General features: G+C 46.6%; 1 protein-coding gene and 1 long non-coding RNA gene across 6 annotated transcripts; one reads left to right on the top strand and one right to left on the bottom strand.

Annotated features, from left to right (window-relative positions):
- Positions 1 to 2863: 2863 nt before the first annotated feature.
- LOC120662457 lies at positions 2864 to 3382 on the bottom strand. The gene has a single exon (XM_039941600.1). It carries the CDS (start codon positions 3380 to 3382, stop codon positions 2864 to 2866), a length of 519 nt encoding a protein of 172 aa, XP_039797534.1.
- Positions 3383 to 13415: 10033 nt separating this feature from the next.
- On the top strand, positions 13416 to 16627 carry LOC120659896. 5 transcript variants are annotated; one of them, XR_005669259.1, is made up of 4 exons: positions 13416 to 14065; positions 14724 to 14964; positions 15114 to 16129; positions 16378 to 16627. It is a non-coding gene; the product is annotated as an uncharacterized LOC120659896 (long non-coding RNA). The 5 variants fall into 5 exon arrangements; XR_005669258.1 differs by having other exon boundaries at positions 14724 to 15507; positions 15993 to 16129; XR_005669257.1 differs by having other exon boundaries at positions 13417 to 14065; positions 14724 to 15182; positions 15296 to 16129.
- Positions 16628 to 17102: the final 475 nt, after the last annotated feature.

The raw sequence follows: 17102 nt of genomic DNA, 5'->3' as shown, positions 1-17102 counted from the left end.
TAAACCTAATCCAAGAACTGGGGACTAGAGAGGGGAAGGAAAAGATTTAGATCTAGAAATAGCGAGAAGAGCAAGAATAGATCTAAACAATAAAAGTGGAGAATGGCGGCCAGTGGGATAAAACCTAATTTACCGCTCTATTAAATAGTAGTGGCGGTGGTAAAAAGGGTAAATATCAGGAAGTTCGAGAGTTAGTTACCGTTTGCGGCAAAAGCGGGATTTTTCCTGAGACATTTCTTTTTTCTGAGATTACATTCCTGAAGAGAAAACACTCAAATCCCTTGACATGGTTTTAAATAGCGGGCTATGATAAATAGCAGCGTATTTTTTTCCTGAGGCTAAGAGGCTATAGCGGCCTATGACAAATAGCGGTTTACTACTAAACCATGAAATATACAAGTAATAGATGCACAAAAACATAGTAATTAGCGAATTTCATAAACATAAATATGTTTCTAGAGCTATGAGAACATTACTTAAGTTGATAATGCAATAAAAATCATACAATCAAATATTTATTTGTCCAAAAGACTATAACAGTAGCACTAAGCTAAGGATAAAGGCTATAGTGGAGCTAAAGCTATGCTATTTAGCGCAGCTATAGCCCAATTCAGCTTCCATAGCTGTCATAGCGGCACAAATACAAATAGCATAGCGGGAACCCTCTAAAAAGGCTATAGCGGGGCTATAGCGAGGCTATAGCCTGCTATTTAAAACCATGCAACTACTCGACATAACTTTCCCTCTTCTGGGATTTCATTCCAGTCAAGAGAAAAGTACTCGAAGATAGTAAACCACTCGACAACACAATTCGAGTACTTATTCTAAGCTTTACAACGACTCAGACTTGCACGCATACCTCCTGGATCACCTGGGCGAGGCCGGCTGCAGCTACATCGGCCTGAGGCCGTTACAAAGCACAAACTTATTATTCCCATTAAGGGAATAATGATACTCGTATTCCGGAAGAAAAGTTTCAAGAGCAAGGAGGCAGATTACAATAAGCGCCTTGCAAGTCCTCTTCTTGCATCTTGCAAAGGAATTTCTCCTTCTCTCTGAATACATTGTGACAAGATTAAGTCTCCTCACCAGAGATGTCAGTTCTTGGTACTAGAAATCCCAAGAGTATGACACAACTAGATGCAACCCATCCATAGAAAACCTCCCTCATTGGAATATGCAAGGGAATGATTTCCAGAATGGATCCGATGAGAGCAGTGGGGTTGCAGGGCTTGGCAGCAGAGACTTCTCTTGCCACTCGCAAGTACTCTTCTAGGATTTTTTGCTGGAGGATACTACACAAACATCAGGAGGGCAAGAGTTTCCTAAGCAAGAACACCAATTGCAAGTCATGACTTCAGTGGATTGGTTGCTCCGGCAAGCTCTCTTACCCGCCTTTTATAGCTGCGTGGGCTTCACTGAACGATGACCCGTGAACGCTACAGACGCAACAATCACGGGTGTAATAGTGCGGATTCTCCGCACAGTGAATCCCCATGTGAACGCACAGCAAAGAGATAAACATCCTGAGTTTTATTTTCAAAGATATCACAGGTGAAATCAGTGTGGCATATCCAATCGTATCATTTTTCTGGAATATTACCTAAAAAAAGGATCTTTTCGGATATCGGATCTGATTAAAACTTGTTGATACTCTTGGAATAAAATCAGACGCCACGAATTAGATCCTTGATTCCAAATCTTGGCTCCGGGGCTACCCACAAGATACGGAATTTTGATTTAAGGCTCCGGGGCTTCGAGATATGTGGCATCAGAGATTTATTTTTCAATTTTTTTGGAAAATAAAGAAGAAAAAGACTGAAGTGATCCTCAGTCTGATTCTATGATTCGACCTAAGGCTCGAGGGCTACTCCATATGGAGCGCGAGTACTTCGCGCACCATATATAAACAAGAATTCAGGGCTTGAGCACCTCACAGCCTCGGAGCAACTAGAAGAACTTGGAAGACTACTCGATGTACTCGAAGGAAGGCCCAGAAGCAACCAAAAGGATGTTCTGACTACTTGAAGTACTTGAAGACACCTCGCCAAGTACTCGATGCCTGCAGGACTCGGCTACGAAGAGCTCGGGGGCTTGTCAGACCTGGGGGCAGCGGGACTGCTTATAGGCATAGAATGTTCTAGAGTAAGGGATAACCCATGGATGTACCTTACCTCCTCTTTTGTAACTACCCGAATAGGCGTAGAACTAGCTGCAGTACAAGGGAAACTACCCGACCGGGTTGTAGTAGGACTCCAATTGTACTCGGCTAGGACTTTCCATGTAACCCTGCCCCCCCCCCCAAGAATATATAAGGGCAGGCAGGGAGCCCCTCGAAATACATCAACACTTAAGGCAATACAAGCAACCACACAGGACGTAAGGTATTACGTACCTCGTGGCCTGAACCTGTCTAAATCCTTATGTTCCTTGCACCATCGAGTTCCAGAGCTAGTCGATTCCTTGCCTACAATTCTACTGCTAAGGGTATCCCTGAGCAGGCTTGGGGGATAAACACCGACAGCCCGAAAGGATCCTTCGGGCAATGCTTGTTCAGATCAGTGTAGTCGACGCACATCCTCCACTCGTTGTTGTTTTTCTTTTGGACGAGTACAGGGTTGGCTAGCCACTCGGTTTGGTACACCTCTTTAATGAACCCTGCTGCGAGTAGTTTTGCCAGCTCTTTCTTAATGGCTTCTCGCTTGTCCGGGGAGAAACGTCGTAGTCGCTGCTTTTATGGTATGGCTTTAGAGTCGACTTTTAGTGCATGCTCAATCTACTCCTTGGACACCCCTGGCATATCCGCTGGTTTCCACGCAAATACGTCTTGATTGGTCCTAAGGAAGTTGACGAGCTCAAGTTCCTATTTGTCGCTCAAGCCAGCTCCGTTGATAGCAGTTTTAGAATCGTCTCCCTCTTGCAGCTGGATGGTCTTGGTGCCGACGTTGCCGGCTGGTTTTACCGACGACTGGCTTGGCTTCTTGGATGGCATCGAGTCCTTGTTGAGTGATAGCTCCTTGATAGTGGCGAGTATCTCGCTCACGGAACTAGGTACTCGAATGCTAGAGGCGTGGACAATTGCCTCCTTGTCGCACTCCAAGGAATTGAGGAGGACTCCTGTATTGCCCAGCATCTTGAGGAGTAAGTAGACGTAGTGGGGCACAGCCATAAATTTGGCCAATGCTAGTCTTCCCAAGATGGCATGGTAAGAAGATTCTAATTCGGCCACTTCGAACTTGATGTGTTCTGTCCGGAAGTTTTGTTCTATACCAAATGTGACCGGGAAGGTAACCGAGCCAATTGGTGTTGAGGAGTTTCCTGGGACGATGCTGTAAAAGGGAGCTTTACTTGACGTGAGCAAGCTCATGTAGTTGAGGCCCATATTTATTAGAGTACTTGCAAAGATCAGGTTGAGCCCACTTCCACCGTCGATGAGTACTCGAATGAGCTTCGAGCCTTGAACGACTGGATCGAGTACTAGTGGAAATTTTCCTGGTTCAGAGAAGCTGGTCTATTGATCCTCCCTGCAGAATGTGATGGGGACCTCGCTATATTTCAAGGGTCTCTGAATTGCAGGCTCGACTGATAGTATCTCCTATAGCAGCAACTTTTGGGCACGTTTGGAGAAACTCAGATCACCTCCAAATATGACGGTGACCACATTTTCAGGCTTCTGGAACCCGTTAGGATCTTTCTTGTCATCATCTTTGTCTCCCTTGTTTGGCTTTTTCTTGGGTGCATCTGGTAGAGGAGACTGGAAGGATTTACGGATGAGTGTGCACTTGAGCATCGAGTGGTTGCTCTTCGGGTGGATCGGGCACTTTTTGTTGTGCAGGATCTTGTCGAACTGATCTTGAGGCTTTCCTGCTTTCTTACCATGTGGACTGCGATCGATAGCCCCAATGACATCGTCAAGCTTACGCTTGCATGCAGGGTCCTGCTGGTTGCTGCTGCCTCCACGATCATTGTTACGCTTCCCATTGTTGTCGTTGTTATGGAGTGGGAAGCAGCTGCGCTCTTGTTCCTCCTCATCTGCCTAGCGCTGCATCATGTCACATAGTTCCACCACTGTTTTGGGATGATTGCGTCCGAAATCACGATAAAGTGATTGGGTGGTGATGCCGTCATGGAAGTAATGGATGACGTCCTCATCGAAGACGTTGGTGATGGTCGCCCTTGTGTCGAAGAAGCGCTTGACGTAGGATCTGATGGCTTCGCTTGGCTCTTGCTTACACATTGCAAGAGCATGGCGAGTAGCCACTCGGTGTAGATATCCCTGGAAGTTATCGATGAAGGCCTTCTTGAGATCTTCCCACGAGTGTATGGACTCGTGCTTCAAGCTCTCCAGCTAGGTGAGAGGCGTGGGTTCCAGGGCCATGGGGAAGTAGAGGACTTTGGTGTAGGTGTCACCTCCTGCAACATTGATAGCAGTCAAGTATAAATGTAACCATTGAGCAGAGTCTTGCTTACCGTCGTACTTTTGGATGTTGGTGGGTTTGAAATCCTTTGGGTACTGGATGTTGTCGAAGACGCTGCTGAGGGCTGGAAACCGATCCGAGTTATCTATAAGACGCACTTGGCGTCTTGCATTGATGATCTCCCGTGCGTCCATCCCGGAGTCGGCTACTTCCTCATGGTTGTTTACACGGCTGTTGTTACGATTTTGTTGGTTCCTTGGAGCTTGATTAGCTGCGGGTTGTCCACCCCTAGGACGCTGGCCGCTAGCAACTTCTTGGTCCTATTGGATTCTTTGGTTTTGTTGTTGACGGTTAGGGTTGGATATCAAGCCAGCTCGGCTCGTTAGTGGCTCGGCTCGTTATAGCTCGGCTCGTTATGGCTCGACTCGTTATAGCTCGTTATACAAATGAGCCAGAAAGCTAGCTCGGCTCGGCTCGGCTCGTTAGTGGCTCGAGCTAGCTCATTTGGCTCGCGAGCTAGAGTATAAAAAATATTTACATAGAGATGATAACTATAAATCTGTAAAAAACACATCACATGCATATTTAAAGTGAAATAAATAAAATAATGTGAATTATATAATAAAAAATATAAGTATGTTATTATCCATGACCATGATCAATCATTATTTGTTGATCGTTTCCACTAATTCATACAATACTTGTTATTTATCTTGGCTCGTTATGGCTCGCGAGCAGCTCGCGAGCCAGCTAGAGCTGGCTCATTATAAAGCGAGCTGGCTTGTTATAAAACGAGCTGGCTCATTATAAAACGAGTCGAGCTCGAGCCGAGCTACTAACGAGCGAGTCGAGCGAGCTAGCGAGTTACGAGTTTTTCGTCCAGCCTTATTGACGGTTATGGCCTCCCCGTGTGCGACTCGCTTGCGGAGCTGCTGATGTAGTAGCCCTAGATTGGGTACCACGTAGTGAGGACAAAGGATTTTGTCGCTCGAGTTGTTCGATAGCATTACGGGTGAGCTGAATTATGCGTTCTGTCTCTGGATTTTGTGGCAGCTGCATAAGACGCATCATAGCTTCTGCCATTGCAGCGATAGGAGTGTTGAAGATTGCATCTGCTGCATTGTCAAACTCGCGGTCGAGATCACGCGGGTTAATGCGAGCGCGTTCGGCGGCTCGGACCCTGTGTTCTTCCCTGCATTGATTCCTCGCTCTGCGAGCTGTTCTCCTGGCTTTGTCCTCGTCTTGTGGGGCGTTTATGGCTAGATCATCCTCCAAGATCTGATCTAGAGTTTCGTTGGGATCATACTAACTGGGGCGTCGGCATCTCACTGATTTTGGATGATCACAAAGACCTGACGCTCTAGAGTATAACTTTCGAGGTCTGATCTATAGTCGGCTAGTTCAGTTCCTCCAGATCCAATTTCCCGTGTAGGTGTGAGGGGGGTACCATGCTGGAACGGAAGGTCATCTATGCTGGTAACTTCTCGAAGGCTGTCGAGTAGTTCTGCAGGTGAGCAACCATGGCAGGACTTGAGTTGGAGCTTTGCCAGCACATCAACGATAAGATCCAGATTGTCATGGGGTGACTCATCGGAATCCGAGTATACGTCGAAAACGGGTGCCTCCGGCTAGCGGTGGTCGAAGAGTTCTCGACGTAGATGGATTTGATCATCCGCTGGAAAGCAGATGATGAATTGCGCAACCCAAAGATGGGTTGAGCGTGGAGAGTCCTAACCCGAATAGGACTCGGGTCGAAATCAATCTGAGTCCGAGTAGAACTCGAGTTGTTTTCAATTTCCTGAGCACGATCGGGAAGCAGCATGTCGCCGTGATCGTCCAATCCGGCGATGGCGGTGAGACTTCCCAACGAGATCTCCTCTGGCTCCATGGGTTTGGTTAGGTTGCTGTCAAAGCCACTTAAACCGTTGGCGACGCAAACCCATGAGCTGAAGACAAAGGTGGCGCCTTGAGGGAGCGCCCTGGAGTTGAAAGCAAAGGTGGCCATCGAATTTGTCGATGAACTCGCCGAATCCCCTACCTGGTGTGTGAGCTGTCGGTGTTTAGCCGCCAAGCCTACTCAGGGATACCCTTAGCAGTAGGATTGTAGGCAAGGGATCGACTAGCTCTGGAACTCGATGGTGCAAGGAACACAAAGATTTAGACAGGTTCGAGCCGCGAGGTGCGTAATACCCTACGTCCTGTGTGGTTGCTTGTATTACCTTAGGTGTTGATGTGTTTTGAGAGGGTCCCTGTCCGCCCTTATATACTCTGAGGGGACAGGGTTAAAGCTACTTGGATTCCTATCATCTTATTAAAGCTCAACTGATTTTTAATAACAGAATTAAAGCCCTCAAGTTGTGCAGCCATGGACTCCAAAATCTTGTCATTAGCAAGAAATTTCTTGCTAATGTTGTTATTTATTTGTTTCTGCCATACACTATGTCTTTTAAGGTGGGCTGAAAATTATTATTAAAATTCATACCTTGTTGTTGACTGAAGGGGAGGTTGGACTTTAAGTTCCAACCCTGCAGAGAACAAAATCCCGAGTTGGAATTGTTGTTGCTTCCAACGAAGTTTGCATCCTCTTGAATTAATGGGCAAGAGTTGCCCGAGTGCCCAGTCTCGCCATATGTTTCACATGTCATTCGAGACTCTGAAACCTGATTAATCTGCTAGTGCGGAGATTCCAGCTTCTTTATGAGAAGATCCATCTTGGCAGCCAACATGTCGACACTGTCGATTTGATGCACGCCCCTAGGATGGGCTGGCTGCCTTTTACCTTTCCAACTTTGGTTGGACGCTATCTTGTCAATCAGCGTCTTTGCTCTCATAACGTCCAGAGAAAGGAAAGAACCACCCGCTGCTGCGTCGACGTGGTCCTGAGCTTGCTGATTCAGACCATGGAAGAAGTTCTGAATAATCAACCATTCTTCTATGCTGTGATGTGGACATGCTTGGATGTACTCCTGGAGACGTTCCCAAACTTCTGGGATAGTCTCTGTAACACCCTAATTTAAATTTCAGCTTTAATAATAAATTTAATTAGCTTTATTTAATTTTCTAGGATTTAATTTACTTAGCCTCGCATTTATAATTTATTTTTGCTTCATAAAGTAATCAAAAATTATTTTAGGGTTAACATGTTTGTGCATTCATGCTGGTGCATTATTTTAATTGGTTGGGTGCTAGGGTTGAATTCAAATTGAATTAATAGGTTGAGTGGTGTTTGAAATAAGAAATAGAAAGGAGGAAAAGAAATAGGAAACCCGAAACCAGCCCAAACCCGCAAGCAACCCATCCCAGCAAGCAGCCCACCCTTTCCCCTTCGGCCCATGTCTCACGCCCCACTTCACGCACTCAGCCCAGGTCGCGGCCCACGCCCTCAGCCCAACTCCCACCGCGTGGCCTGCTCCTACCCGCGCACGCGGCCCATCCCTCCGCACGCGCGCGCCCCGGCCGGCCCCGCACGGCCAGCTCGCCCGCACCGCGCTGCGCTCTCCCGCTGGCCGCTCGGGCCCGCCTGTCATCCCCCTCCTCCCTTCCTTCCTCGCACAGCGGCCGCACCCGATCTTCGCCGGGAATCTTGCTACGGTTCCCCTGGGCACGCATGCCCACGATCACCTCCGCCACCCTATAAATAGCCCCGCTGCCCCCCAAGCTCGCCCTCACCTCCGCCGCCCTAAACCCTAGCCCAGCGCCAGCCGCACTCCCGCAGTTGGAGCAGAGGACGCCGCGCCGCCGTGGATCCGGGGCTCCGCTGCCCCTCTGCGACGCCCACGCACTCGCGGGCCTACGTGAGGAAGGTTCGCAGATCTCGCCCGGAGCTCCGCCGCCTAGTCTGGACGTCTGCAGCCGCCTCCACCTCATCTTCCTGCGAAGCCCGACGTCACTCTGCCGCTCGAGCTCGACGCCGGCCTCCCTGCACCGCCGCACCGCCCGATCCGACCCTCGGTGAGCAACCCCTCGGCCTCCTCTACCTTCTGCACTAGCTATTAGGATTGGTAGAACACCCCAGACACCAGAACACTGGCACGCCGGCGAGCACCGCCGCGCCGACCAGCCGCCGTCGCGGCACGCGCCTCCGCGGACCACCCCGAGGCCTGCAAAGACCCCAGGTGGACTACGCATGGCGCGTAGTCCATCCTAGACCCAGATCCAGGTCGGATTGACCCCTGGGGCGCTGGTTTGGCCAACCCCGGCGACCCCCCGCCGCGGAGCAGAGCTTCGGCGACCTACCGCCGCTGCTCCCGCGCGCGAAGCATCTCAGCCACTCGATCCAAAACCAACAGCCCCAATTAGATCTCTAACCCTTTTAATCTGAGCCGCGAGATCCCGATCCGACGGATCAGAGCCACGCATACCACTTCACCTTGGCCGTTTTTGCAAAAGAGACCCTGCGTTTCCTTGTAATCAACCCGCGGTCCAGTTAAGTTCAAAACTATTTCCAACCGGGCCCTGTTTTATTCAGTTAGACCCCTGATCTTTATAGAAATAGAACCCACAGTCCAGAGCCCTCGGTTTTGCACGTTAGCCCCTAGATCTATCCTTTAATTATGTTTTATTCCCTGGTTTTTGCAGAAAACCCCCAGAAACTCTGTTTTTCTTACAGTTAAGCCCCTGAACCTTGTTTTAGGCCTAGTTTTCACGTTCTAGCACCGTTTTAGGCGTTCTTTATGTCCACGTGATCGTTATAGCGCGTAGAATAGTTCTAGTATAGTTTTGTTTGCTGTTTTCATGTATTGTTGTACTGTTTCTTAGTTTTTGCTATTGTTTGCATGTATGTTTATGTTGTGCCTTGTTTTTGGCCATGTGTTCGTGAGTAGACGTTGATCCATCTGAGGAGCCCCAGTACCAGTACTAGGAGCCATCTTCTGAGTAGTTCGAGCAGCAGGAACAGTTTGAGGAAGGCAAGTATAACATGAACACCACCTAACACCTTTAATTACATTTTCATACTGCATTTTAATACTGTATGCCTATAAGGACTTTCCTAGCCACTTTATATCCTTTAGATATATCCTTTGGGTTGCATTTCGGTTAGTTGTGCTAGGTGCCGCGCTATAACACACTTGGTCCTTTTTAATTAACTTGACTAATGGTATATGCAACTTAATTCTAAGAGTGGCCCGTTTGAGGGGCTCACGTCTCGTTAAAATTGGTTTTTGTTAGAAACATGGTTTAGGGGGCCAGCACGGTGCTTACTGCTGGGTTGGCCACTCTCCATAAGGACCGGTTCATAGAGCGACAACCTGGGACAACAGCGCTACCACAAGACTGGAATGAGACGGTCTTGGCTTACTAATTAGGTCATTTTGGTTCGGGAGTAACTTACCGACGGGGCAGGAGGGGTGGTGAGCTTCAATGGTCCCTGCGCTACGAGGCTTGGTCTGCGTACCCCTCGAGGTGGTCACCATCGTTGCGGAGCCTGATTCCTTAGCGGTTACACCTTACCAACGTGTCCTTTGTAACGGCCTCGTAGTGAGTTTGCTAGTCATCTCACCTAAGGAAGTGTGATGAACAACTAGCGTAGCTCACGACTTGTGGGTAAAGATGTGCAACCTCTGCAGAGTGTAAAATTGGTATACTAGCCGTGCTCACGGTCATGAGCGGCCCAGATCCTCCTTTTGATTAGTGGGGTTATCTTCCTTTGACGAGGCAGGTTTCCCCGGGTGGCTTGGTTTGGTTTGGTTCTCAGTAGTAACATGATTAATTTTGATTAATTACTATGTAACTGGGTTTATAGTAATTCATCAACTTGTAGTAAATAGCTTTAATAAAATTTTGCCAAGATTAAAAGCTAATGCAGTTGAGTCAGCCAACCTTAGAGCCTTATAGTTTGTGTTATACTTGTTGAGTACAAGTTGTGTACTCACTCTTGCCTACTCTACTCTTTTTCCTCTTGGGACACTCTACTGCTGCTACTGCTGCTCAGTTCTTGCCGACGCGAGGGAGTTCGCTCAGCGCTACCAGGACTACGAGGACTTCTAGGCGTTCGTCTCCTAGTCGACGTCCATGTGGCGCCCTGCTCAGCTTTCGACGAGAGTTATCGTTTATGTATTACGCTTCCGCATACTCTGTACCAGACTTTTGTCATTATTGTAATAAATAATATTCGTATTCGCTTTATTATATCTTTTTACGTGATATATGCTGTGATATATTGTTCATTCTGTTGTATATACGTGTGACTTGATCCTGGCACGTATATGATTGCTCGGTTTATGTCCTTTTATAAACCGGGTGTTACAGTCTCATCTGGTAATTGTTAAATCCCGGTGATCCCGTTCGGAGGGCATTGGTCTTGCCCACTGGAAAGTACTTGGTTAGGAATGCATTTGAACAAGCTTCCTTGTTGGAGTAAAACCACGTCTTGGCTTTCCCGAGCAGTGAGAGTGAAAACAGCCGAAGGCGGACGATATCCAATGTAGTTCTCTTGGGGTTGATGGTGTTGCTCACCTCTAGAAAGTTCTGGAGATGGGCGTTGGCATCCTCAAATGCCTTACCGCAGAACGGACTTGCTTGGACCATGTTCACCAGTCCAGTCTTCAGCTTAAAGTCGTCATCGCCGGCTTGGTTTTGGTGCAATCCAGTAGGGATATGGCTACTGGACGGGGCAAAAAACTGACGAAGAGTCTTCTGAGCCATGGGTGAGGAGGCTGAAGTGGACGGGGAACTATGAGGCCAAGTGAGTCTTTTCTGAGATGGGACGACGCGGCGTCTCACAATTCTCCCAATTCTTTTTGGATTCGAATTGAAGTTGCTTGGTAGGTCGAAACCGGTCATGCACTGCTCTGCATCAATCAAAAGATAGAGAGAGCAATGATAAGCCTGCTAAAGTTAGCGCTGACAAACTAGTAAAGTTTATCAAACTATTTACGACATCTTTAACCAATTGTTTCCCCGGAAACAGCACCAGAAATGCTTGTTGGTGTCTCTTATGCCCAAAAGAATATATATTCTGCAAGCGCACAGAATCACCGCTGTAGCACTTCACCTTGGAGTATTCTAGGGTATCGTATTTTTCATCAGGGAAGCATTATGGTAAAGAATATCATAAATCGAGTGATAACCGTACTAACTTAATCAACCGGCTAACTAGACGGGGGTAAGCCAGATAGGTAGATAGGATAATGGCCAATCAATGACCGAGTGACACACGGAGGCTCAACTTCTTAGAGAGGTAGCAGCTGGGAGGACAACGAGCGAGATAAGACACCTGAAACTCCTCTGAACTATCGAGCTAGCCTATCTAGATCAGACTAAATACCTAACTAATCTTCGAGAAAGCAGAGCTTACTTCGGCGGCTTGAAGAGGAAGGACTTCAGAAAGAGATGAGAGTGGAGTCCAACGGCAACCTGCACTACTGCTATGAAAACACCCGAATGTGGCGGACTACAAGGGACGGACAGGGCTGTCACCACCTGCTGCCTACCACAACGGTTCCGTGGGATGGAACACACTTTTTAGCTAACACTAAGCTCAGACACCACGTCTGCACTCGGTGTTAGAATTTGTCTCGAGGCCTTCGAGAGAAATCCCCCTCAACCTAGAGAACTAACTTGAGTTACTCTAGTCCAGGTGAGAAAACCTGTAAGATAAGATCCCGATTATTAGAAAGATAACTTAGCCAAAGTTAAAGGTGAAACTTCTGCACTCGAGCTGAACACTCAGACTCGAGAAGATAAAGAAAGGCGGAAAGTAAAGCTGACTCAGATAAATAAAGAAGATAACTTATATTTATAAAGTCAAAAGAAAGATACAAGAGCTATACCAGACTTCCGGTGACTCCGGAATCCCGAGCAAGCTCGACTCGACTCTAATTCCCAAACTACTAACCTACTTTAGAAAGTAAAGCAAAGAGAGAAGAGCTCCAATGGTGTCTGTTACAAGTGATGGATGGGGGGTCATATTTATAATCTTTCAGGGTCGGTTCTTGGCCGATAAAACTTGTAGCGTCAGTTGTAAACAGGTAAGGTCGGTGTGCTTGTCTTCCACGCGAAACCGGAGACCGAGTGGCTGCAAAGTGGGGCCAGCCGGCCTGGGGGTGTTGCCATTTGGCCACCACCTTTACGTGGACGTTTCTGATCTTCTCCTAGAGTCGGTGTTCGTTGTGTGGCTTCAACGCTTGCACGTGCTAGGCCGGCCGGCCGGCCTAGGGGAGGTCGGCCTCCCTATGGCCCATCTCGGCCTTCCGTTGCGCCGACGTTGCACTTGTATGCTTGTGATCTTGTTTGGGTGGTGAATCGATGACTCGAACACGAGTTTGCACTGAGTTGTGGGTCCTTTAGTCCTTGTGCAAGCCTTTCGATCCACTTGATCAAACCGACATCCAATTCATAACTCAGAGGCATTGTGGGTGTATCACATTGCCCTGGATCGAAGACGTGGCACCATCTTCAGAGGTGCCAGGCGGCCTAGGAGAGACCGGTCGGCCTGGGTTTTTGCTCAAATTTACCCAATTTTAGTCCACATGCTCCTGAAATCATAACTCATCCAAAATTTATGGAACTCGTTAGAAATAAATAAAATATTAATGAAACAGAGTGTAAAACTCATTTTATTTTCGAGAAATTAATGGTTAGAATGTAAAATAATGGCCGTTAACAAATATACAAGTGTGATTAAATTTTTAGGGGCATAGAGATAACGATCAATTTACATAAAGATATATAGGTAACGGACTCTTTAAAGATCGGAAATTCCCCCTTCCTCCGCTGCCGAGTGTTGCGCCGCCAAAACCGATTCCTCCGCCATGCACAATCCGCTGGCCCCCCGCGCGCTCGCCCCGACGCTAGCCGCACCCCAATGCCGCCCGCTGGCAGCTCCGTGCGTGGCGCTGCACGCGGCCGCCGCCGACCCGGACGGCTCCGACGCCATCCGCCTCACCTCAAATGCCTGGCCGCGCTTCATGGTTGAGGCTGGCCGCTGCCTCCAACCGATTCCGATCTACGCGGGCCGCGGCCCGCGGCCCGCTGTCACGGCGTACGCTGTTTCGACCGCCCCATCCTGTTTTTTCGCCGCACGCTCCCCCTCTTTTCTTTCCCGGAACCCAACGCCCTGGGTCAACTCGTCCCCATCGCGCCGCCGGGTGCCTCACCTCCTCCCTACCCCCAGTCGTGCCTCCTCCGCGCCGCACCGTCGACGCCGCCGTCCGACCTCCTCATCTCCTCGCTCTCCATGCGAGGCCACTGCCCCATCTCCCGAAGTTGCCTCTACCGCCAAAACCGAGGCCACCGCCGCTGCGCCTATCTAGGTCGACGCGTCTCCATGCAGCCGCCGCAGCCGCCGTGCTTCCACTCCGCCCCGCAGTCCGCAACCACCTCCCATCCGCTCCTCTCCAACGCTCGCGCCGCCTCCTCTCCTCCCTCTGCCCAGATTGGTGGAGGCAAGATCGATGGTGGCATTGGTGGAGGCAAGATCGATGGTGGCGTTTATGATCCAGATTGGGGTAAGAGAAGATCCTTGATGTAGCGTGAGTAGGCGCCGAAGGGGAACAGAGGGGAGGCCGCGGCCACGAGCAGGGGCAACGAGGAGGGTCGTGCAAGCTAGCTAGGCGGCGGCGCCATGCGAAGTTTGGCTCCAAGAGGCGGCGTGTGGAACCTGCCAGCCTGGTGCTGCTCGCTGGCCAGCCGACCGCTCCAACCAGGTGCACCATCTCTCCTAATCAGGCTTTTTCTTCCTCCCCTAATTTCCAAACTCTACGAATCCATTAAATCCTGGACAATGGGACTGAATGGATTGCACAACCACCTTATGAGCACCCATGGCGTTCCAATTTGCTGGTCACTAGCTATGGCTACAATAATTGTGAATCTTAATTCCTTATCAATTCTTTCTCTTCAGAATTTTCTAACCTTTTTCTTGATGGCTATCTCATTGTTTTGTCTCCAAACTGAATACTTTTATTTGGGAGATCTGGTGTATTGGGGTAGGCCAAAATTGGAAACTCGGGAACTTGTTATGCTTATATTGTGTGTCTAGTTGTATGTCTGCATCAAATCTGAGTGGCTGCAGTTAATTGAAGTCTATATGATGAAAATATTTTTCTCTATCTAAATGCGAAATATTTTTCTCTATCTAAATGCGAAATATTTTTCTTTATCTATATGCGAAATATTTTTCCATGACTCTGCAAGCAGTAAGCAATGGGGAACAAAAGAGGAGGATTATATGTTATAAGGCTTTAAAAGAAACAGCTCCAAAAGCCATGCATTTCCTATAGAATCAGTTTATTTCTATATACATAATATGAGTACTCTTTCATACTTTCCTCTGTCACATGGACTCATGCTGGAGTTTTTCAGGTCGCAAAGGTGTGTCAGGCTGCCACCATTGAGTTGCTTGCCCTCCCTCACCAATGTGCGGTACTCTATGCCCAGAAGAGTTTTGCTGGATTGCTTGGATTTTTCTTGAATGAGATCCCTTATTGAATTGGCCCCAAATGGATTGCTCTAGGGTTTATTGGTCCCTTTTCATCAGTTTGACTGAGCAATGATCGGTTGGCAAGTTATGGATTGACCACACATATTGGATGGATGATGAGAAGTAAGTCATGTGCGTAATAGCCTGTATCTTTATCAAATTAGTTGATATATATAAGCCCAAGTGTGATACAGTTATGCAGATATTAATGAAAAGTTAACCATCAGGCTATCATTGTTGTAAGAAATATGTTAACCATTTTGGTGATACAGTTATGCAGATATGATGAGAAATAAGTTATGCAGATATTAATGAAAAGTTAACCATCAGGCTACATTGTTGTAAGATACAGTGCAGCCCAACTGTTATTTTATAATGCTATTTTCCTGGTTTAACAGTTAGTTTGGTTGGCATCACATTTCTGGTTTCTGATCGACAAATTGTCTGCTTTCAGGTTTCTCAAGTGTTGGGCATGCTCTCTTCAATGATCGGATTCAATGCTTGTTGGAACAAACATATTTTGTGCACGTGCAGTGCAGGGACAAGCTAAAGATGGACTCAAATAGATCAATATTGGATATTCAACCTTATCCACATGTTTCTTTACGTCCTGATGATTCAAATAGATTGCTAGAATTATGTGGTTCCTGAATCATTTTTTAAAAGGTACGATCCTGAATTGTTTCATTAGCATGCCTCTTTGGTTTATTTACTGGTGGCTCTGTGACCCCTCTAAGCGTCGAGGATATCCCAGTCATCCACTGTGCAATGTTCTTAGTATGTATTATTAAAGTATACAGTAATACAAAAAATGGAGCACAAAAGTTGTAATCGAACCCAGGAGGTCAGGACCTGTTGAGACAGGAGTGCCTATTAAGGGCATGTAATTTTTTCGAACAGGTCTAATTAAGAGTCTTGTTGCTCATGTTGGTTCGGTAAGTTATTAGTACAGTTACATACTTACCAGATGATAGTATCAATATTCAATACGGCGGTTCACAATAGAAACATATGTTTAATGTTAATGATTTCTCTTACTATAGGTTAACTTCATTTTTGTTTGATTATCAAGTTCATGCTATTTTATTTTATTATGATCTAAGCTAGCAAAGCAAGTTTGGTTAGCTGGTGTTGCATTTATCTGTCTTCAGTTTGTGATTATTTTTCAGCTGACTGTTCAAAGGCAGTTGTTGAGCAAATCTCTGGAAGGGACCACACATCCTACATTCATTTAAGCAACCCAGCTGTTTGTTTTACTCATTCAGACATTACTGTTGCACTGGCAGAGGTAAGTCAAGGTTTTTATCTTATTTTCATTTCTTAATCACGTTCATTTTATTCATTCCCTTCTAATCAACGCATACAACTTTCAACCTTAGTGTTTTGCATTCTTAATCTGCACTTTTAGTCATGTGAACCCTTTTAAGTATTAAGTTTGAGACCATCATACTAAGTTTAATCTCCATTAGACTAAAAAGATGAGATCTGAAGGATATATACATATTTCTAATTTTAAGACGATGCTTTGTTTTGCAGCTCCATGTATGACAAGGGAACCGGCAAAGTCAGGACTTTAGTTGAATTTCAGGTTACTTTAGTGGTGAACATGATCCTGCCTGGAAGACGGAACAATTAAGATACTCGCTAACTGTGAACCTGTTGAAAATATAATTGTAGTTATTGAATTATGTGTAGCATGCAAACTCCATTCAAAAAATTCAATTGTAGACTTGTGTGACATTATGTACTATTCTAAAATGATTTTTATTGTGTGCATTATGTAGAATTCTAGACTCTATTCTTACTATATTATTTTATTTTCGTCCGCAGCAATGCACGGGCATGATCTTAGCAGACTCCTTCAAAATAACATATCGTCTTCCAGTTCCCCATTGACTAAGGCCCTGTTTGGATTCTAGCTTTTTTCAGAAGTCTCTATCACATCAAAAGGAATCTTACTATTTTATAATATTAAATAAAATCTGTTTATAAATGTTTTTTGACAGCTGAGTGTTTTTTCGCGAGACGAATCTAATGAGCCTAATTAATTCATGATTTGATACAGTGATGCTACAGTAACTATTTGCTAATCATGGATTAAGATACCTCATTAGATTTGTCTCGCAGTTTAGCCCAAGGGTTCTGCAGTTAGTTTTATAATTAACATTTATTTAATACTTCTAAATACAAAAAAGTCCCTAAGCAGCGTTCACCTAAACTTAACTGAGATACGTACTTGTGTTCTCCATATAGCATCTTTT

Source organism: Panicum virgatum, chromosome 2N, assembly GCF_016808335.1.
Source record: "Panicum virgatum strain AP13 chromosome 2N, P.virgatum_v5, whole genome shotgun sequence".
NCBI classification, from domain to species: domain Eukaryota; kingdom Viridiplantae; phylum Streptophyta; class Magnoliopsida; order Poales; family Poaceae; genus Panicum; species Panicum virgatum.
The sequence above is the reverse complement of the archived record's forward strand: the minus strand, read 5'-3'. Positions and strand labels throughout refer to the sequence as shown.